Consider the following 22,707-nt stretch of genomic DNA (forward strand, 5'->3'; position numbering starts at 1 on the left):
TCCTAACAAGCCTCTGATGAAGATCCAGTTCAACTTACTCTGGTCAGAAATCTTATGTATAGAACTGAGAGCCTCTGCATATCAATTGAATTGGGAATTAAAAATTTTGCTTTTGAAAAACAATATTTTCTTTTTGTTTGTTTTAACTGCGCTAGGTCAAAACAGTGTTTACTAAATCTACGAATAGAGCGAGGTAGGGATTAAGTTCAAGTCCTCAGACTAAGGAAGAAGTTCTATTACCTGAATTTAAATCAGCACGCTCCAGCTGAGCCTTTTCCTTCTGGCCACGCCCCTCATTCTGGACTCCACTTCCCGATATGCTCCGGGCTCCCCTAAGCTCGCGGACATTATGACGCAATCCCGTTGCTTTCTGGGAAAGGTAGTTCATTTGTTCTCCAGCTGCGGAAAGATCTAGGGTTGCGGACTACCACTCCCGTGAGGTAGTGCGCAGTCCCGCCCTGTTCGCGGCGTCTTCGAACGCGCCGCGGCAGCCATGTTAGTCGTGGCCAGCACCGGGGCCGGCACCAGGGGTTAATTGAGGCTGCTGTCAGGATGCTGGCATCCCAGGTGTTGAGGAGGACGGCGCCGGCGCCGCGGCTCCTCCTCCGGCTCTTTAGGTCCCAGTCGCTCCGGAGTCTTGGGGGTGTCTCCAGCCGGCGCATAATCACCGGACACTGCGGGGAGCCTCAGCGGCTGAGAGCGGCCGTCGGGGGGCGCCCTTTAACATTGTCAGCTTTGCTCCCCGAACGCGGGGCACCCTCCGCGCGGCCCCTGGGTGGACGCTCCGAGACCCAGTGCCTGGCTGCCGCCACGTGGGGACGCCTTCCTACCCCCGAAGAAACACTCACAGGACAGGACAGCCCGAATGGGGTCCCTTACAGATCTGCAGTGGGCTTGTGGGCCCTGGCCATGGCGCTGGTGGTTGATTGCTACACCAAGTCTCCGACCGGCAAGGGTGAATATGGGGCCAATCTGGGTTTCAGGGAGAGAGGGAGGGTGTGGTGGCAAGAGTGTGTCCTGACAACCCCTCTTCAGAGAGCGAACGGGGCTTATACGTTTAGACCCGCTGGAACTCAGCCTTGGAAGGGAAGGACTCAGACTTGAGTTAAGGGAGCTAGGATGTTGCACCTGGGGGCTCACGGCTGAGTTGAATAATAGCTTATCCTAGGTCAATCTGCCTTCTTAGGAAAACGGTTTGTCTGTCTGAACAATAGCAACATTGGCCTGCATATCTCATTACCATCGGGTCCTATTATTCCCTTGCCCGTTAATCTTTAGCTTTCAGGAAGTTACAGGTGGCTTTCAACGATAACCTCTACAAACTTTCAAGTAACTTCTGTAGGCGCTGAGAAGGCGTACAGTGGCCTGAGAAAGTGAGAAAGGAGCAAACTTGGTTGGTTCACTTTTTAGCTTAGTCTCTCGCTCCTCTCTAGCTTCAGTTTTTCCACTTAGTGAAGTTTCTGAGTACCCTTAGAGGACTGTTATTTTGCCCACCAGGGTCTGTTTAACAATCTCTAAGCTTAGTTTTTGCTGTTCCTGATCTGGTTTCAGGCTTAAGATGATAATGCCATTTGGAATAATTGGCAGGAGAAGGAAGTTGGATTCCTGGAGGTCTAGAGCAATGGGATAAGGGTGTATTGTAGGTAGCTTGGCTACCTACAATCCAGGTCAGCACCTCAGCTGGTTTTGTTTGTTGTTGTTTTGCCAAACTGGCCTCAGTCCTCAGATCTCAACCTCCTGAGTAGCTTGGATTATAGGCATGAGCCTGTAGGCATGAATGCCTAGCAGAAGTGAGGATATTGAAATTGACTCCATGGATGCTTCTAGCTTATGCATTCTGTGATTCTACAATTCTCAACACTTTGGGGATATCTTTGGTATGCCTAATTGAGGTACCTGAGAAGTCCTCACAGCCAAGCAAAGATTCTGACTGTTAGGCATGCATAGCTAGCAACTCGCATAATATTGGAGGATCAGTGGACTAGTTGGATCAATAAAGCCTGCCCAGAGGATTGGAGACCTTTGGAGGATGAGGAATTTGAATTTGAAAGGTGTGTGTGTAAGTGTGTGCTAGTACTGAGGCTTGAACTTAGGGGTCTGGTCACTGTCCCTTAGCTTTTTCATTCAAGGTTGGCACTCTGCCACTTGGTTTTTTTTTAGAGGTTAATTGGAGATGTGAGTCTCAAGGACTTTCCTGCCCAGGCTAGCTCTAAACTGAGATGCTCAGATCTCAGTACTGAGGAGCTAGGATTACAAACATGAGCCACTGGTACCGGTCTGGACTTGAGTTCTGAAGGATGAAAAGGAAAGACACATTATGAGTCCCATGAGAGCAGATTCTGGGTTTTACTCATAATACCAGAAAGTTACCTATGATACCAGAAAGTTTCCCTCAGAGCTACATATCATTTGCTCACTAGTGTCAGGAACTTAATAAGCATTTAGAAATGTTAGATTGTATCCCTCTAGCAGCCTTGTGTGTGTAGCAGAGTGGCCTGCTTTAGTGGAGGAGGAGACCTTTGAAAGATGACAGAAGATGCAGTGGGCCTGCATATCAGGTAGGATGTTTGGGAATTTCTGGAGGCAATAGACTTGCCACCGATTTATAAGCAGAGACTCTCCAGAGGCCAGTGGGTAGGGATGAATTGGAGAAAGGTGTGCAAAGTGTTGCCTAAGGGGTTCCCAAGGCTCCAGGCTGGATTTTGTAGCTTGTAAATTTCAGCAAGGCCCACTTACTGAAATAGACAATAACCCACATCATGATCAGAACCTACTGATCTGACTTGCCCTCCCTTCTGCCCCTTGACCTGGCTTTTTTGTTTGTTTGTTTGTTTTTTGGCCAGTCCTGGGTCTTGAACTCAGGGCCTGAGCACTGTCCCTGGCTTCTTTTTGCTCAAGGCTAACACTCTACCACTTGAGCCACAGCACCACTTCTGGCCATTTTCTGTATATGTGGTGCTGAGAAATCGAACCCAGGGCTTCTTGTATGCAAGCACTTGCCACTAGGCCATATTCCCAGCCCTTGACCTGGCATTTTAAACTGAGTCCCTTAATGAGTTGTAGCAGAAACTGGACCCTTCAAGAGTCAGAAGGCCTTGGTTTTAATCTTGGCTCTTTCCTTACCCTGTGTCCTTATAGAAGCTGATTTCCTCCCCCCCCCCCCCCCCCTTTAGGAGAAAGTGGATAAAGCGATCTTAAAAGAGGTTGTTCTGCCATCTGGAAGCTAGATGTGTACTTCGAGGATAAGCAGGTTTGGTAAGCAGGAAGGATTTGGCATTGAAGCCTAGGCCAGGAGGTGGACTGGAGGCACCAGTGTCTGAAAAGAACTGGTTTGTAGGTATAAGACTGGTCTTCAGATATGGAAACAGGTTCTGGAGCTTAGATGAGTTTCTAAGCTCTACTGCCCAAGTGTTAAAGTTGGGACTGGAGCTAGGGCCTCCTCTCATTTCCCGGGATGAGTATGACAGGAGGAAGAGCTTCCTAGGCAAGGCTCTGTAAGAGTCACTTTAGCGCTCAGTACTGTAATCAGAACCAGACTGGGCACAGAGGGAGGTGTTGGTGTGTGGACGTTTGTTGCCTCTGCTGTTTAGTTTCTGTTAGGCAGTTTATTCCTCATGGCCACAGGGTGGTGCCAGTCACCATTACTTTTCTTCTTTGGGTTTGTGGTTCCTGGCACATAAGAGTTTGCAGACTTTTCAACCATTGTTTGATCTCCTAGGCATCCTTGTGAAGCCTGCAGGACAAGGGCTTATCTTCTCTGCTTTATGGTACAGAGGTTGTGGTTGAGAAGGAAAGGACTGCCACCCCTGTGTGGTGAGGAAGTAGCTAAGTGGGTTGGAGCCAGGTCTTCATGTTGCCTAGTTGAGGCTCTCTCCATCTCCATTCTTTTTTTTTCTTTTTTTTTTTGGCCAGTCCTGGGGCTTGGACTCAGGGCCTGAGCACTGTCCCTGGCTTCTTTTTGCTCAAGGCTAGCACTCTGCCACTTGAGCCACAGCGCCACTTCTGGCCATTTTCTGTATATGTGGTGCTGGGGAATTGAACCCAGGGCCTCATGAATACGAGGCAGGCACTCTAGCCACTAGGCCATATCCCCAGCCCTCCATCTCCATTCTTAGAGGCCCACAACTCCACCTTCCCCTCCCATCCTTTCCCTCCTCTGAGTTTGTGACCTGTGACCTCAGATTCAGAACCAGGCCAGGCACTACTGGCTCATACCTATAAGCATAGCTACTGAGGTGGCTGGGATATAAGAATTACAGTTCAAAGCCAAGGCTAGAGCACTAGCTTTGAGCATATTTGTGCTGCATCCCCTTTGTGGTCAGAGAATGGAAATTTGGGATTGATTAGGAAGGGCTGGTTAACTTTCTGTGGCATGATTTCGAAAGTACTTCCACCTGCAGAGGGCAGGCCCTGTCTTGCTGGGCCCATCAAGCAGCTCTGAGGATTGGGTCCTGGCAGGGGTCTTACCAGTGCCCACTCTCTCTTCAGATGCAGCCCTGATGGAAGCAGCCCGAGCCAACAATGTACAAGAAGTTACCAGGTGAGTGTCAGTGTCCCGGCCTTGTTTTCCCCTCACAAGAAGGGCTGAGGCAGGAAAGCCCCTTTTCTCCTGTGGTAACTTTGTCTAGAGGAAATCATCACCCTATGCTGAAACTGTTCCCTGTGCCTTTCCTGTAGTCACAGAGTCACCTGGACTTCCTTGGCCCAGGTCAGCTTGACATATTGTAGGTAGGAAGGCAACCTCTAAATATCGATGGATACTAGCTGAGTGTTTTGGAGTCCCCTCCATGTCCTGTGGGTCCTCTGAATATTCCAGTTTGTTCTTGTCCTTTGTGGAAGTGGCCCTGTGTTATGCTTGCTGTCTGGATGAGGTTGCAGGAGGCGCTGCTGGAGGCACTTTGGGATTTATGAGGAGAAAGAAGAGAATTTTGGGCCAGAAGGTTATCTGTGCCAGACAGACCTGCCTCCAGGGCTGAGGCGCCCATGCTGAGCTTGCAGAGGGCCAACTCACTTCTCTCACCTCACTGGCTCTACTCGTCCCCTTGGACTTCTGGAGGTTGAGTTTGGAGCTGGTTATTGACTAGAGGCAGGATTTATCTGGGCTCAGCTTGGTGCCAGGGCCAGGACAGAGGCTTCTAGGATAGATGCTAAGACTGGGACCAGCACAGGATTGTTAGTTAGGGGCTGTTGGTTAGAGATAACTATTGACACTCTGGTGGGCCTCACCATGGCCTTTGAATAAACAGATCCAAGTGTCCATAGTCTCTTTCTCTGCCCTTCCTACACATCCGCGCCTCTCATGACCCTCTGTCTTGGCCTTTCTCTCCTATTTCCTCTCTTCTTTCTCTCCTTTCTCTTTATCTCTCCTTCCTTCCTTCCCTTCCTTCTTTCTTTTTGTGCCCATACAGGGACTTGAACTCAGGTCCTTGTGTTCTCACTTGGGATTTTTGCTCAAGGCTAGGAATCCATCACGTGTACATTTTTGACAGGAAGTCAGATGTTTGGAGTGGTTATTTGTATACCCTGTGCCACAGACCCTTGATGCTCTTCCCTACCTTGGCTGCCTGAACATATAAGAAAAGTGTTGAAAGGCAGCCGCAGCTCCACCAAGACTTACTGCTTTGATTCCCTTTCATTTTATCTGCAGCATTATTATTGATTCTCAAGGGTGCTTTTGAGTATTAATGTTCAAGGCTTAGTTTTTAATAAACCACTTTTGGAAGTATGGGCTGGGAGTTATTTTGTAGCCAAATAAATAAGATGGAGCAATAGTTTAATAAACATGCGATGATGCATCTTAAAAACCAAGCACAGATGTCATCTTCTTGTTATAAGAGCCATTCATAACTTCAGGCTGTGTGTGGCATCTTCATCCCCCAGAAACAGATGAGCCTCCCTTTATTTCATTAAAGGAGCGTTGGGGCAGGAGCTTGGTGGTAGAAACTGGCCCATGCTGATGTTAGAATCACCTGTCAGTATTGCCAAGGGCTGATTCCCCCACCCCAGGCTATCACCTCCCCCCCCCCCCCATGTAGATAGCATGCTTGCAGGAAAGCAAAGCACTGTGAATCTTCTTGCTTTATCTGGTGAGATGACCTTTAACCCTAGTCCATTGAAACTCCTCCCCAACAAGTGGATGTGTGTGTGTGTGTGTGTGTGTGTGTGTGTTTTAATTTTAGGTATTTCAAATATTAAGAGTGTAAAATTTTTTTGTTTTGATTTTAAGATGAAGGCTCATTATTTCTGGCCTTAAACTTGCCATGTGGCCCACACTGAACTTGAATTGTGCTAGAATTAGAAGCATGTGCTACCATGTACAATTCATGTTTTTCTAGTGGCCATTAAACACATTTTTGCAGACTACGGAAAGTGATGGAATTCATGGTGTATATGTGACTCAAGAAATTACTGCACACATTTCACTCTTGCTGGTGTGGGTAATGTCTGTGGGAGCTTTTCGTGTGTTCTCCCAGTCTCCAGCCTGCTTTTCTCCTGCCTCTGGTCTCTGTCCCTTGGTCAAGATGGCGCCATCAGAATTGGAATGGCATAGATCCTGCTTTCAGTTCCTTTCAGAGCAGAGGACAAGCTAACCCAAAGCAGGAGGTATTATTGTAGGCTGGCTGCTAGGCCTGGGAAACATGTTGAGGTTGCTGCACTGACATGTGTGCAGGCTGTGGAGAAAGAAGCAAGGTGGTTTGAGGAAATACAGAACAACATGGACTTGTTCTACCCTGGTTGAGGGGTTTTGGACACTTCCTGAAAGCAGTGGGGAGATGGACTTTTGAGCAGGGGAATGACTAAGCAAGCTTGCTCTGTTTCATAGGTGTGAAGGATGGACTAAATGGAGAAAAAGCATAAGGCAGATCTTCCAAGAGATTCAAAGTGAGGAGGAGCTTATCTAAATCATTCCGGGCTTATGAAAGTGGCCTCTTATGAGTGCTTATGAGTGACCTCTACTGGGCACTGCAGGTGGTGTGGCTGTGTGTTGGGGGGTAATGTGGGCTCTAGTCTCAAGTAAACAGATATACAATCCACTAATTGAGTTCTTTCTCCTGAGTTTAAGCCCTAGTACCAGCACAAAAAAGTACATTTCTTGTCAAACTTGTTACCTCCTCCCTCATTTTTCTATCACCTTCCCTCCTCCCAATCCCCCCCAGTTGTACAGTTAGTTTACAACAAATTGTCTTGTAACTTATTTTCAACGTACTATATAAAATTTTTTCTTTTTTCTTTTGTTTATCTTCCCTATGGTTTAGCCCCTGTTGTCACTGTATTTGATTCTGGTACCCTGGGTATCGTATATACGTTTATCTGAATTGGGGAAGGGAAGGGGAACATCAAAATGGTGAGACAAAGGGTAAAAAGTGAACCAACGCAACAGCAATACTTACGACACTGTCTTTCATTCTGTTATTATTATTTCTTCCTCTGTTCTGCTCTTCTGACCAATATTAAGACAGGAAAGTCTGTGACACTCTATGTCCAATAAGCTACTCAGAAAAAGGCAGAAGTGGCACTCTAGCTCAAGTGGTAGGTCTCTACCCTTGAGCACAAAGAAGCTCAGGACAGCATCCAGGCCCAGAATTTAAGTCCCAGGACTGGCAAAAAACAAGTCTTTAGTCAAGTATAGTGGCTCAAACCTCTCAGCTACAGCCAAAACACTGTAGGTAGGTACAGTGGCACGTGCTTGTCCTAGGAAAGTTGTGGAGAAATGTAAACAACCACAGTTCAGGCTGACCTGAGCATAAATCTAGATAGACCCCAAAAGAGCTAGTGGAGTGGCCCACATGGTAGCATGCCTGCCTCAAAAGTGAGGCCCTCCGTTCAAACCCTACTACAAACCCAAACAACAACAGCAACAACAAAATCATGAGCTTAAAGCATTGCATTGGTATCTCCCTCTCCAAGGTGGAAAGAAAATCTGATGTTAATCTGATCTTATCCTGTTCTCTATCACAACATAAAAGAATCAGACATATAACTAAAGGGAGCAGTGCAGTCTGTTTCTTGTTCTTTCTGGCTGCATCCGTAGAGGCTGGGCTCTGCCTCTCCTCCCTTTCCCTGTATAACAGTCATTTCTTCCTCCTCCCTGAGGCATTTACACCTTGTTAGCTTATTGAGCCCAGGCCTTCAGAAGTAGGAGGCTGCCCCCACCTTCTTACCTGTTGGCAATGTGAGCAGGTGGCCCTAGGTTCAGCCCAAACCTGAGCCTGGCTTTTGGGCTATGGAACCGCTCACCTGAGACAGGGGGCATGGGGCAGACTGAAACACATCTGCCTGTCAGATGGGAGAGTGAGGCCTCCTGTTCTCCGGTGGAAGTCACTTTCCCTGCAGGTCCAGCTGCTGAAAGAGGACACTCCTGCCATTCTCCTTTTCTTTCAGGGAGGTGGGCCCAGTTTAGTCATTGATCAGTCCAAGGGGGCTATAGTGAAGGTGGTATCAGTCTTGGACCTGTACCAACTACCCTCTCTTCCCACAAATATCCATTTGACCAACATTTACTGGTACTTGCCATAGGCTGGGTCCCATGATTAGCTTAGGGGATGTCTGCTCAAGAGAGATTCTTGCCTTGATGACAGAGTTGGGGTAGCTTGTGGCAGCAGTGTGATATTTGCTGAAGACAGGAGTTCAGGATCTGGCCCTTGAGTAGTGTAGGGAATTAGGGAAAGTTTCCTAGAGGAAATGACTCCTGGTCAGAGTCTTAATATATCAGTGGGGTCAGCAAATAGGTGGAGGTTTCCAGGCGGAAGGGACAGCATGATGTCTGTGGAGGAGGAAATGCTGTGTTTGGTATGTCTGGATCCCAGTAGGTGGGGTCAAGAACGGCATTGATAGAGTATTCCTCAGTTGCCCATCTTCCCAGCGTGTTCCCTGTGCGTAGCTCCGAAGTGAATTCAAGGGAAGGAGTGTGGCAACAGTGAGGAAGGCAGTTGCTGCTTTAGAGGAGCTCGGTCTCCCTTGGTGAGAAAAGAGGGCATGAGAGAAAACAAGGCACAAATTGACTTACTTGCATGAGCCTAAGTAATGTTAGTACCTATTGTCAACAAGTGCTGTTCAGAATGAGGCAGTAGCCGAGTATCAAATATGCACTAGTGAACAAGACAGGCACAGTCCCTGCCCGCTTGGTATGTGAAGTCTAAAGGAGAATCTGGCATAGTTACAGGCTAGAAATTATGTACTTCAAAAGTGAAATATAGAGCCAGATGTGGTGCTACACCTGTCATCCCAGCACTCAGGAGGCGGAGGCAGGAATGTTTTAAGTTTGAGGCAAGCCTGGGCTGCATAGTAAGACCCTGTCTCAAAAAGAGAGAATGTGGGGCTGGAGATAGGGCCTAGTGGCAGGAGTGCTTGCCTCGTATACATAGCCCTGGGTTCAATTCCCCAGCACCACATATACAGAAAGTGGTCAGAAGTGGCACTGTGGCTCAAGTGGCAGAGTGCTAGCCTTGAGCAAAAAGAAACCAGGGACAGTGCTCAGGCCCTGAGTCCAAGTCCCAGGACTGGCCAAAAATAAATAAAGAAATAAAAATAAAGAAGTCTAGCTTTAAAAAAAAAAAGAATGTGTTATGAAATGGTAACCTCTCTGTACAACACCTTAATAATACAGTTATATTAAAAAAAAGATAATATGTGTCTAATATATAGATATGTAGGTGGTCATTTTAAAAGATAATTCTGGTTGCTTGGTGAGGACAGACTAGTGGAGAGCCATGGTGGATGGATACTAGAAGATTGGCCGAAAAGCGATGAGGTGACTTAGACTAAGATGTTAGTTGTAGAGATGGAAGAATAAGCTGGACAGGACTTGGTAATGGTTATTTCAATATGTATGTCTAGTACCGTGCCTGATACACTGTAGATACTCAATAATGAATAGAGTTGGGTAAAGTTAATTAGGAGAAAGTGTTCATAAACTTCCACTGGGATGAGGATCTGAAGGAAAACTGGTTGTGAGGGATGAAGTTTTTCTTATTTTCCTTATCTGTGTGTGTGTGTGTGTGTGTGTGTGTGTGGTGTGTGTACATATACACACTTGCATACACCTGTATTAGAACTTAAATTTAGGGCCTGTATACTGTCACTTAGCTTTTTCACTCAAGGCTGGCACTCTACCATGTAAATCACACCTTCACTTCCAGCTTCTTTGTGTGTGTGTGTGTGTGTGTGTGTGTGTGCCAGCCTAGGGCTTTTAAACTCTGGGCCTGCATGTTGTCCCTGAGCTTTCTGATCAAGGCAAGTGCGCTACTACTTGAGCCACAGCTCCACTTCTAGCTTTTTGATGATTAATTAGAGGTAAGCATCTCATGGAGTTTCCTGCCCAAACTCTATAGCAGGCATGAGCCACCACTTTTTTTTCTCTCCCAATGCTGGATCAAACCCAGGGCCTTGTACATGTTAGCAGGCACTCTACCACTGAGGCTACAGTTGCAATCCCCCCCCCCCCCGCCCCCTTTTCTTTTGAGGCAGGCTATCTCTATGTAGCCCTGGCTGGCCTCCTGCCTCAGCTTTCCAAATGCAAGTAGTATACCCATGCAACACTATTCCTGGGTTATAAAGTCAATTCTAAACATGCTTAAATTAACATGCTGGAGGGATGATACTCAAGTTGATGGTGGGCAGTTGAAGGTATAGGTCTTTTTTTTTTTTTTTTTTGGTCGGTCATGGGGCTTGAACTCAGGGCGCTGTCCCTGAGCTCTTTAGCTGAAGGCTAGCATTCTACCACTTGAGCCACAGTGCCACTTCCAGTTTTCTGGTGGTTAATTGGAGATAAGATTCTTACTGCCTTTCCTGCCTGGGCTGGCTTTGAACCATGATCCTCAGATCTCAGCCTCCTGAGTAGCTAGGATTACAGGTGTGAGCCCCCTGTGCTCAGCAGGTATAGATCTTTTATTCTTCCCACTGTATGTACCATGCTGTCTTTTAAAAACAATCTCAATTATCAATTAGATTCTTTTGATTTTCTGTTTGGGTTTTTAGTTTTTAGAAAATAAAGAACTTCACACCAGCTCAAACTGGTTTGGAAAAAATCTGATTTGGTTTACAGTTCAGGAAAAAAGAATGGGTTGGACTCTGTTGAGCGCTAAACACATTTATTCTACATTTGGGTTGATGGCTTGTTTAGTTCTTGTCCCCAGATGCCCCAGCTTGAGGCATTTGCTGTTCATGTGCCAAGATTGAGGTGTCCAGAATGTGCTTAGCTTCAGCATAGGTGAATGTTCTACACATTGATCCAAGGGTTTTATCTAATTAACAAAAGCCCTGCCTGGTAAATACATTTGACTGTCTCCAGGCCTCAAGAGAGGCTGTCTGTGTATCGATTGTTGTATCATTTTGGCTGGATGGGAAGATATTAATGATGGCATCAGAGCAACCAAAACATGCTTCCTCTTAATCAGGATGTATGTAAATGTCCTTGTGGCTTGCAGTGGATTGAAACGAAACCTTTATGCTAGACCAGGAGTCAAGGCCTGTAATTTAACTTTTATAATTTGAGCTTCCTAAAATTATGACAAGTCTTTGAATGCTGGCATATAACCCATAGGTTTCTTGAGTGGTAGGATATTGAAGGCATGTTGCAGAAAGAGTTTTAGAATTAGAAGACCTGGGTTTTACTTTTGTCATAGTAACCAGCAATGGGACCACATTAATATGTCATAACAACCCTGCAAATAACATAAGCTCACTTCACAGATGATGAAACAGGAGTTGGGATTGCTCAAGTAATTCTCCCAAATCTACCTATTACTTCATCTTACAGATAAGGGAGCTGTGAGGGTAAAGTGGAAGGAAAGCTTGCCTCAGTTCATACACCACCCCCTCCCACCCCCAATTCTTCTTAAGAACTGGCCAAATTGAGCTGTTTTTGCCTGGGTTATAGGAAACCCACAAGCTTCCTAAAGTGTCTAATCCAGACTCTTTACCCTCAGCTCTGCTCACCAACCTGCCCACAAAAACCTTGCCTTTTTTCCATCCCAGAAACTGATTGTTTCCTGGTGGTTTCTTACTGTGCAAGCATATCTTACTCTTTCCTATCTGTGAGCTTTTGCAGCACTCCCAACCTACCAATTCTGCTGTCTATCCAGATGCTAGTCATGCTTTGTTGCCCACCTCAAGCCCCAGTTCTTCCACAAAGCTTACACTCAGTGATAACAGTTGCTTATTAGTATCTATTTCGTGGGAGGCAGACTGCTAGATGTTGTGTATGTGTGATCTTTATTTCTTGTCCCACAGGATTGGGGAACGTTTTCCAGATGCTCACTTAATATTCAGGTATCCTTAGTGTTCCTATCATACATAGCCTCCCAGGTGGTTGGTTAGTGGTAGAGTTGTAGTTTAAACCAAGACCCATACAGGGACTACAGTTATATGCTTTTCTCACTGGTTTACTATGTTTGCTTATCAGAATTTCCATAGATCTTTAAAGTTGAGCCATCCAGTGTCTTGGTTAGTGACCTTGGTTAGTGGCCTTTTTCTCTCCAGTTGGCTTCATGCCTGTGTCTCACCCAGGCTCTGAGTCCTGTCACAGCAGGGTGGGTGGCATCTCCTCCGGCCTCCACCATAGCAAGTCACGTGGCTGGCCCATTGATTGGTGGATTGAAATCCTTGTTTATTCTCCAAAGCCTGCCCAGCAGGAGAGCACAGCCCTAGGCAGCTGCTGGGCAGGCCGACTGGTCTCTAGGAGTTTCCATTCATGTGGATGGGAGGCCCAGCCAGGCTGCATAAGAATCTTCTCTGATGTTGGGCTCAGGCTTCCATCTCAATGCCCTTTTGTGTAGGGGATAGCACCCAGGCCTCCTGGGGAAGACTGTTTGACCAGCCTTTGCAGATGGACTGTGAGCCTGGGCTGGCTATAAAGCACAAACAATTAAGAGAGGCCCCTGGAATTCCTGAGGGCTCAGAATCCAGGAGGTGAGGTAGGATCCTTCTCAGGGCAGATGGGGGACAGTCAAAGCCCCAACTTGGGTCAAACAGGATCACAGGCACTTTGTGTCCAGCATCATTTCTTGGTCTGTCCAGCATTCATCTCCCATTGATAGCTTTTCTAGTGGTCAGCTTCCAGCCCTCTTTGGTTCCTCTGGGTATAAGTTGCTTTCTTCTTCCTTGAACGATAGATTTTGATTGAACATTGATTGACTGATTGATTGATTGATTGATTGTGCTGGTACTGGGGCTTAAACCTATTTAGGGTCTTATTGCCCTCATTGAGCTTTTTTTTTGCTCCAGGTTAGCACTCTGCCACTTGAGCCACAGCGCCACTTCTGGCTGGTTTCTAAATATGTGGTGCTGAGGATTCAAACCCAGCGCTTCATTTACAAGGCAAGCACTTTTGCCACGAGACCATATTCCCAGCCCCCTGACTTTGTTTTTTGAAATTTAACTAAAAACTAGAAAATTCACCCTTTTCAATTATATAATTCAGTGGATTTCAGTATGTTATTAAGGTTGTGCAACTAGTACTATAGTCTAACTCCAAAATAATCCCTTAAAAAAACCAACTTGTCTCATTAGAAGTCACTCCCTAATCTCTTTCCACCCCAGACTCTGGTTAGTGTGACTACTTCCTATCCCTATGGATTTTCCATTCTGGACATTTCCCATCATTTCCCATTAATACAATCTATGGTGTTTTGTTTTGTGCCGGTACTGGGGCTTGAACTCAGGGTTTGGGCACTATCCTTTTTCAATCAATTAATGGTGGTGCTCTATCACTTGAGCCACAGCTCTACTTGGTCCTTTTTGTTTGTTTGTTTGTTGCTGGTTAATTGGAGATAAGTCTTAGATTTTCTTCCCTGGCTGGCTTCCTTAGATCTCAGTATGTTGACTAACTAGGACTACAGGTGTGAGCCACTGGTATTTTGTGTGTGTGTGTGTGTGTGTGTGTGTGTATGTGTGTATGTGTGTGTGTTTAATCCCACTTTCACTTTCAAGATCCAATCATACTGTAATGTGTTGTCTGTACTTCTTGCCTTTTTATAGCTAAAGATTTTTCTAGGCAGTGGGGAAAAGGTAATGGTACCTCATAATGAATAGAAAAGGACTTAGTGATGAATTCTGAAGTTATACATGTGAAGCACCTGGCATAGCACATGACACATGGTAGCCTGTCATTACTTGTTAGCTCCCTCTGGAATTCCCCTCACTTGGTCCTGGTTCTGTTTTTTACAACTACTCAGCTTCCTTTTCCTGTCCAAATCTTCAAATAAGGGGCGTGCTCTAAGCTACATAAACCTGCACCTTGTGGTTTCAAGTTTTCTTATCTTAATTGTTTTCTAATAAAGGGCTTCAACATTTTGGTGCCCTCTGAATTCCAGTGTGGCATGGCCATTGTGAGGGGCAAAGCAGACATTGCCTTGTTAGAGATTTTATACTTCTATTAATATGGTCTGAGCTTGCATTAGCTTTCTTGGCAGCTGCATTACATTCCTAGAACCTGTTCAAAGCTTGTAGTCAGGCCAGCCTACTGAGAACTAGGGCTGCTTATATTCTGTGAACTTTGGATTGGATTTGTTTGCCAAGCTTGTTTTTAAGCCAAAGGTAGAGCCACTTGAAGACACCATTTTGCAATGTGAATATGAACATGGAGGTGGCAGTGTGGAGTCTGCCCTGGAGAAGGGGTGAGTTGGGCCTTTCTCATCTGATGTGTGTGTGTGTGGATGTGAGGCAGTGCTAATCCGAAAGTATCTTCATTCTACAGATGGCCTTCTTTCTTCTTCTTTTTTTTTTTTTTTTGGCCAGTCCTGGGCCTTAGACTCAGGGCCTGAGCACAGTCCCTGGCTTCTTCCCGCCCAAGGCTAGCACTCTGCCACCTGAGCCGCAGCGCCACTTCTGGCCATTTTCCATATATGTGGTGCTGGGGAATTGAACCAAGAGCTTCATATGTAGGAGGCAAGCACTCTTGCCACTAGGCCATATTCCCAGCCCCGGCCTTCTTTCTTCTTAAGGCTTTTCCTTTATCATTTTGATCCCAGTGCTTGTTCCATGCTAAATGTGGAAAAAAAGGAAGAAGTTGGCTATGTATATAGATAGGCTTTGTGGTCTCAAACTGCCACTTTTTGGTCATGTAATCTAAAGTGAGATGTGGGTTTCTTGTCCAATCCTTAGGACCAAATAAGATCATAAATGTCAAGTGCCTGGGGCACAGCAGGCAGCTTAAGAAATGTGAGCACTTTGAGCTCCATTATTTAGACATGAAGAGCCAGCTAGGCTGCTGTTCTCACCGAGCCTTTTCAAATATTAGCACCTATGATGCTTGCCATTATTTGGATATTTTCTTCTCACATTTTCTTTGCCTCAGTACAAATTGAGAGATCTCGGTTGGGAAAGCTCCACATATGGTCCATCACAGTGCCCTCAATATCCAGCACAAAGAAAGAGTGGCATAAAAAAAACAACACACAAAACCTGTTACGTGAATTTTGTTGATCAGTGAAGGGCAGTCTAAGGTGTGGCAGCCTATGGCAGGTCTGAGGAGGGGCTGGGTGTTTGTTGAGTTGGCTTTATCCAGTCTATTCCTTACTGAACATCTCTGTGATATTCTGGAGCTTGGTAGTGGTGGCTAAAATGCCAGCCCAGTTTGAAAACTTGGAGCTATTGCAACTTGTTGCTATAATGTGACAAGCTTCCTGGCAACCAGTCATCTGTCCAGCTTCCGCTGCTGGAGTCCAGAGTCCTGCTATGGATCCAGTAGGTGGCGCCCATGGCCCTTTCCCACTCCTCCGTTGCCTGGACTGGACTTCTCTTTTCACCAAATCACCACAGCATCTACTGACTCTGTGGGACATGAATGTAGCATTGGGCAGATGAGGGTAGCCTAGGCCACCCTTCTTCTGTATGGCTTTGAGCCAGGGCAGATGTGCCTAGGGAAACAGATGTTTGCCCTAGTGATCCAGGAAATTATTAGAGAAATCCATGCTTCTGCCCATCCTTTCTGGCATAGCTCTACTTCCCCATGGGTCTTCTGTTCTGACCTATACTCATGGTACTGATCCCTTGGGACCCCATGGTCCTTACTTGTACTTTAGATGTTTGTTGAGTGTATAACTGTCTAGTGAATGTGTTCAAGGAGAGACTCCATCAAAGTACACTCAGCACTCTGCTCAGAATCCTACAGTGGTCATCAAGAAGAGTTTGTGGAATGAATAGAAGAAAGACAGGAAAAGGCACCTCAAAAAGTTTTATCCATATTGAAAGGGATCTATTCTACAAATAAACTAGTCTTAGGACAACCACAAGAAGGCTGAGGAACTGTTCTAGTGAAACTGAAAATAGCATGCAGTGTTAGGTACCGATACTGATCCTGGCTTGCATCTGGACAATAGTGGGCATAGAGTTGCTGTATAAGGATATCAGGATATAAGTAGCATATTAAATAAGAATAAGACAGGTATGCCTTGATCTTCATAGGGGATTGGTTCCAGGTTCTCATATGGATATCAAAATACACAGAAATCAGTTCTTTTTCTTTTTTATGTGGGTCCTGGGGCTTGAACTCAGGGCCTGGGTTCTGTCCCTGAGCATTTTTGCTTAAGGCTACCACTCTACCACTTGAGCCATAGCTCTACTTCTGGCATTCTTGGTAGTTAATTGGAAATAATAGTCTCAAGAACTCCTTTTGGTGATTAATTGGAGATAAGAGAATACCTTCTGGCTTTGGATAGCCACTTCCCAGATCTCAGCCTCCTGGGTAACTAGGATTACAAGTGTGTGCCACCAGTGCCCAGCATAAGTTTCTTAAATAGCCCAGTAATTTCATAGAACATATACCCTCTCAAATACTTTAAAATGATCTTTAGATTACTTATATACATAAATGCTGTGTACACAGTTATTACACTGTTGTTTAGGGAATAACAACAAAAAGTCTCTGTAGCCAGGCACCAGTGGCTCATGCCTGTAATCCTAGCTACTCAGGAGGCTGAGATCTGATGACTGCAGTTCAAAGTCAGCCCAGGCAGGAAAGTCCCCACAAGACTCTTATCTCTAATAAACTCAAAAAAGCCGAAAGTCAAGCTGTGGTTCAAGTGGTAGAGCACTAGCTTTGAACACAAAGAAGCTCAGGGACTGCGCCAGAACCCTGAGTTCAAGCCCCAGGACTAGCAAAAAAAAAAAAAAAAAAAAGTCATCTATGTACAGACTTGATACAAAAAATATTTTTGTATATATGCCTACCTGATGATCTAGGGAAAGGAAAGAAAAATGAGGGTATAAGATATCACAAGAAATGTACTCACTACCTTATTAAATAACTACCCTCTTTGCACAACACCTTGTCAATAAAATTTAATTTAAAAATATTTTTCTTGAATAATTTTGATTTGTAGTTGATTGAATCCATAGAGGCAGAATGCAAGGATACAGAAGGCTGTTTCAATGTTAAGCATTCTAAATACCATTTGGTTCTGTAAGAATAAGTTCTTGTGTCATACATGCTGCATATTTGGGAGTAAAAAGCCATAATGTTCGATGAAAAGCCATAATGTCCTCACATGGACCAGGATGAACAGGATAGGATAGGATAGGAAGGAAAGCAAATGATTTGAAATATAAAGCAGATACAAGTGATGTATGAAGATTGTGTCTGCTATTTAGTAGCTTCTCTGTAAATTTGGAATGATTTCAAAATAAGATTTTTTTTTTTTGGCCAGTTCTGGCACTTGGACTCAGGGCCTGAGCCCTGTCCCTGGCTTCTTTTTGCTCAAGGTTAGCACTCTGCCACTTGAGCCACAGCACCACTTCTGGCCATTTTCTATATATGTGGTGCTGGGGAATTGAACCCTGGGCTTTACAAGCACTCTTGCCACTAGGCCATATTCCCAACCCCAAAATAAGGTTTTAAAAATGGTTATCTATGCACTTTAATGTGTGCTCGGTTTCTATAAGGGAGATGGGACAAAGAACATTCACCTAGCACTGGGCTTAGTTCTCTTAGTCCAGACAGTGTTTGGGGAGTTGTGATACTGCTCCTCTCTGTGTGCCTATGATGACATATCAATATATGTTATTTATATAATATATAGTATATAATTATATGTTAGAGTATATAATACAATATGTAAATAATAATGTATCAACAAACATGAATCTATAACACATATTATATAATAATAATAGCAACTACCCTTTGGAAAACGTATGTGATTTTACATACATTATTTCCATCAGTCATCATATCATTCTTGTTAGGTGGGTCTGGCCAGTTCATAAGAGAGGTTGGCACAACCTACCGAGGCCACACAACCATCTCTCACAGACTTTCCCAAAAAGGAAGCTTTCTTTCTGAGCCTGTACCCATGCGTGTATGTGTATGTATAAAGGAAGGATTCAATTGATTGATTCTTCGTGTCATCTTTTAAGTTTAGAGATTTAAAAACTTGATGTTAGAAAGTAACCTGTTGTGAAGTGTTGTAGACACATTGCACCTAATTTGTTGTCGGTGCTGTGTGCATCCTAGTCACCTTCCTCCCTTACTGCCTGCCTTCTTCACAAAAGTGGCACAGTATAACCGTGGACAGTTATCTCACTAGCATGAGAATATATGGAGAAGAGATTTCTAGAAGGTGGGTCTTGAGCTACAAAGGGTTAGTTGTAGATGGGTCCTGATTCTTAGAAGAGAACACTTAGTTCAAGTAGCAAATACAAAAGGCCAAAGAGGCCTTGTGTTTGTGCAGTCTTGAGCACCAGACCCCTGCTTGAAATCCAAGTACCAGGCCTGAAAGTCCGCTGGCCCAGTCTTACACCATCACCCCCACCCCCAGCTGGCTGGGAGATAAGGCACAGATGGAGGCTGCCTGGGGATTCTAGCCTCAGGCGTCTTGCTTCAGCTAGCCTGGTGCTGTTATTACTGTAAACAGGGCCTTCTGGGCAGCTCCAGCCAGTGTCCTGTTGCCCAGATAGTGATCATGATTGGGCCTGCATGGCTCAGTGCTTCCAGGCCTCTGATGCAGGTGGGACAGGGCTCCCCGCTTTTCAGCCCCTCCCCAGATGCAGCCAAGGGCCAGTTCCTGTGAAGGATCCGGAAATCATTTGGAACAAAGCATGATTGAAGTTCACTGGCGCTTTGTATTGATTGGTGATAAAGAAAGCGGAAGAAAAGTCAAGTGCTACCTCCTCCTCCTAGAAGAGCTAATCAGAGTGACTTAAAATTGCAACTCTTTCCCTCCCTTCTGAGAATAGCAAGCCCGATGAGGTGTCCTTTGGAAGTCTTGTTGAGAACCACCTATCTAATAGGAATTCTTTCTTTTTTGGGGAGAGGGGGAGGGTCAGTGGTGAGGCTTCAACTCTGGGCCTGGGCATTGTCCCTAAGCTCTTCAGCTCAAGGCTAAGGCTCTACCACTTGAGCCACAGCACTACTTCCAGTTTTCTGGTGATTCATTGGAGATAAGATTCTCACAGAATTTTCTGCGTGGGCCTTGAACCAGGATCCTCAGATCTCAGCCACCTCTGAGTAGCTAGGATTACAGGTGTGAGCCGGGCTGGGAATATGGCCTAGTGGTAAAGTGCTTGCCTTGTATACAGGTGTGATCCACTGGTGCCCGGCTCAATTTTCATTTTGATACCACATATATTTAAAATTAAAAGGGTTTAGAGCTTGTTAGAGACCAGACACTGGTTCTCATTTGGCTGAGAGCGAAGGGAGACAGAACTACCTGACTACTCTGTCCTTCCAGGCTAGCACAAGGGATCTTGGGGACAACAGTTCATCTTAGAGAAATCGTAAAAAGCAGAAAAGTATTTTCTAAGAATGTTTAAGAAAAAGGAATAGGGCTGGGGATATGGCCTAGTGGCAAGAGTGCTTGCCTCGTATACATGAGGCCCTGGGTTCAATTCCCCAGCACCACATATACAGAAAATGGTCAGAAGTAGCGCTGTGGCTCAAGTGGCAGAGTGCTAGCCTTGAGCAAAAAGAAGCCAGGGACAACGCTCAGGCCCTGAATCCAAGCCCCAGGACTGGCAAAAAAAAAAAAAAGAAAGAAAGAAAAAGGAATAGTAGTATGGTCATTACTATAAGAACATCAAGGGGCTGGGAATATGGCCTAGTGGTAAAGTGCCCACCTCATATACATGAAGCCCTGGATTCGATTCCTCAGCACCACATATATAGAAAAAGCCATAAGTGGCGCTGTGGCTCAAGTGGTAGATTGCTGACCTTGAGCAAAAACAAGCCAGGGACAGTGCTCCTGCCCTGAGTTCAAGCCCCAGGACTGGCAAAAAAACAAAGCAAACAAAGAACATCAGAATTTCAAGCACTGTGGCAGCAAAGTATTCTGAGCAGAAAGTGAAAGTTTAACTGCCTCAGGCTTCCCTTGATCAGTTGTCATAACTTAACTTGTCTTTGGCCCACTGGGCTCTCCTGGATCCCAGTGGAGGGAAAGGGACTGGTTTTTGTTGTTGTTATTTTATTTTGAGTGTATGTGTGCCCTGTTTACTAGGACTTGAAAACAGGTCTTGAATCTACAGATGTTTTCAGGTACTTGCTATATTCCAATTTCTAGTATATCTTTTTTTCCTTTTTCTTTGTTTGGTTGTGGGCCTTGAACTCTGGGTCTGGGTGCTGTTCCTGACTCCAGTTTTCTAGTGGTTAATTGGAGATCAGAGTCTCACCGACTGGCTTTGATCTGTGCCTTTAGATCTCAGCCTCCTGAGTAACTAGGATTACAGATGTGAGCCATTGGCACCTAGCTTCTAGTATATCTTTGATGTATTATCCTAGTTTACTTTGTCACATGAAAATGAGGCAAACTGATAGAAAATGATTATAATAATATAGACCCTTTTATTTACAAAGTACTTTAGTACATAGCAAGTTTTTTGCTTGTTTGTTTGCTTGTTTTTCCTAGTCCTAGGGCTTGAACTCAGGGCCTGAGCACTGTCCCTGGCTTCTTTTTGCTCAAGGCTAGCGCTCTACCACTTGAGCCATAGCACCACTTCTGGCTTTTTTCTGTTTATGTGGTGTGGATTCAAACCCAGGGCTTACTACATGCTAGGCAAGCACTCTACCATTAAGCCACCTTCCCAGCCCCATACCAAGTATTTTTATGTATTTTGTCTCATTATTCCTTCTTAGTTCTCACCCAGTAGTAAATGGCAGAGCCTGTATTTGAACTGAGGTCTTTCCTACTCTGTTTCTGCCTGAGAGTTGTGCAGGAGCTGAGACTTAGTCCTGGATTTCTGCTGTAGTCTTCTGTGCACTACCCTGGACTATCTCCAGTTAGTATCACCTGCCCTGCTAAGCTAGTTCATTAGGGAAGGGCCTTCTACAGATCTAGAGTGAGCCACCACCACCTGGCCCTTTGATTTTCTTGAGACCAGATACTGTGTAGCCTAGGCTGGCCTGCAGGGCCCGCCCCCTCTCCAACCCCATACCAGCTCCTATGCTCTGAGTGGCAACCTGCATTAAGCATTATACTCATCATCTCAGGGATGATGGAATCCTAACCTTTCTAGAGCCACATGGCTCTGTCAGAAGCATTGCTCTTTTTAAAAGAGATTAATTCACTTGCCGCTTTTTGTCCATTGGTGAGAATCGCAAGGGAGAGCAAGGGTGACTTCCTCAGGCCTCAGAGACCCTTTCAGCCACTCTCAGCAAGCAGTCACCCCCCAGCTGGCTCAGGACTTTGAAATGACTGCCTGCTGAGCATTCACTTGCAAAGCAACAAAATGAAATAGGGAGACCTGGTTTGTGAAATCCTAACTTTTGGGGCTGCCCCGCACCAAGGGAAAGTGGGGAGAGGCCCACCCAGCTCTGCAAGATGAAAAGTTATTGATAGTTTGATTTGGTATGGGGCTTGTGAACTTAGCTCTGTTCCTTCCTTGACTTACCAGGCAGGTACACCCACTCCTGACAGTTACTGTATGTTATTTCTCTCTCCTTCCCCTAGGGAGGCCAGAAAATGGATTTTTTTTTTCTTCTATTTCATGCAGCCTCACAAGGCTGCAAAAAATGATATTCAGTCAGGAGACTGGGCAGGGCCTGAAAGCTCTCACTGGAGAACACCAAGGTTTGCATCCATGCATGGCCATGCAGTTTGCAGAACTCTTTACTGCATTTTCCACTTTGCTGCATGCTAAAAATCATATGGAGCAGACAGTGTGAGCCTCAGTGGGTCTATGAAAAAAAGGCTTAAGCTTAGTGAGATGGTACATTTTAGGTTGTTAGAGTGGTCGATTACAGAGCCTCAAGGCTCCTGACTGGGCCCTGAATTTTTTCATTTAAATAGCAAGTTGAAAGGATCAGAAAACCCTGCATTGCACCAAAAAGATGACCCCCCCAATACAAATATGCATACAACAAGCAGATCAAAATTGTTGTAATCACAAATTAAGATAGTAATGTGACACCTTTTATACCTCCCATTAGAGAGGCACTTTCTCTCCAATTAATCACCTAAAAGCATTAAGTGGGGCTGTGGTTCAAGTGGAGAAGCACTAGCCTTGAGCAAAAAAAGTTCAAGAACAGCACCCAGGCCCAGGACCCATACCAAAAAAAAAAAAAAAAGAAGAAGCTAGCTGTTGCTGCATGTTAGTGGCTCACTTTCTTTTTTTTTAAAATTTATTTATTAATTAAACAAAAATTTTTTGATAAGGTGTTGTGCAGAAAGGGTACAGTTACATAGTAGGGCAGTGTGTACATTTCTTGTGATATCTTACACCCTGTTTTTCTTTCCCTTCCCTAGGTCAGGCAGACATATATACAATACCCAATGTACC

The 22,707-nt window shown here is 45.1% G+C and overlaps 1 protein-coding gene across 2 annotated transcripts in view; it reads left to right on the forward strand.

Moving 5' to 3' along the window:
• Positions 1-472: 472 nt before the first annotated feature.
• Positions 473-22,707, forward strand: part of Clpb (caseinolytic mitochondrial matrix peptidase chaperone subunit B) — a 132,153-nt gene continuing 109,918 nt past the window's right edge. The window contains exons 1-2 of one of the 2 annotated variants that reach the window (XM_048361631.1): positions 473-955; positions 4,489-4,540. In XM_048361631.1, the coding sequence (XP_048217588.1) occupies positions 553-955; positions 4,489-4,540 (455 nt within the window). In that variant the 5' untranslated portion in view covers positions 473-552. The remainder of the gene's footprint in view (positions 956-4,488; positions 4,541-22,707) is intronic. The other variant, XM_048361630.1, reaches the window with a different exon arrangement.

Source organism: Perognathus longimembris, chromosome 13 (genome assembly GCF_023159225.1).
Source record: "Perognathus longimembris pacificus isolate PPM17 chromosome 13, ASM2315922v1, whole genome shotgun sequence".
NCBI classification, from domain to species: Eukaryota; Metazoa; Chordata; class Mammalia; order Rodentia; family Heteromyidae; genus Perognathus; species Perognathus longimembris.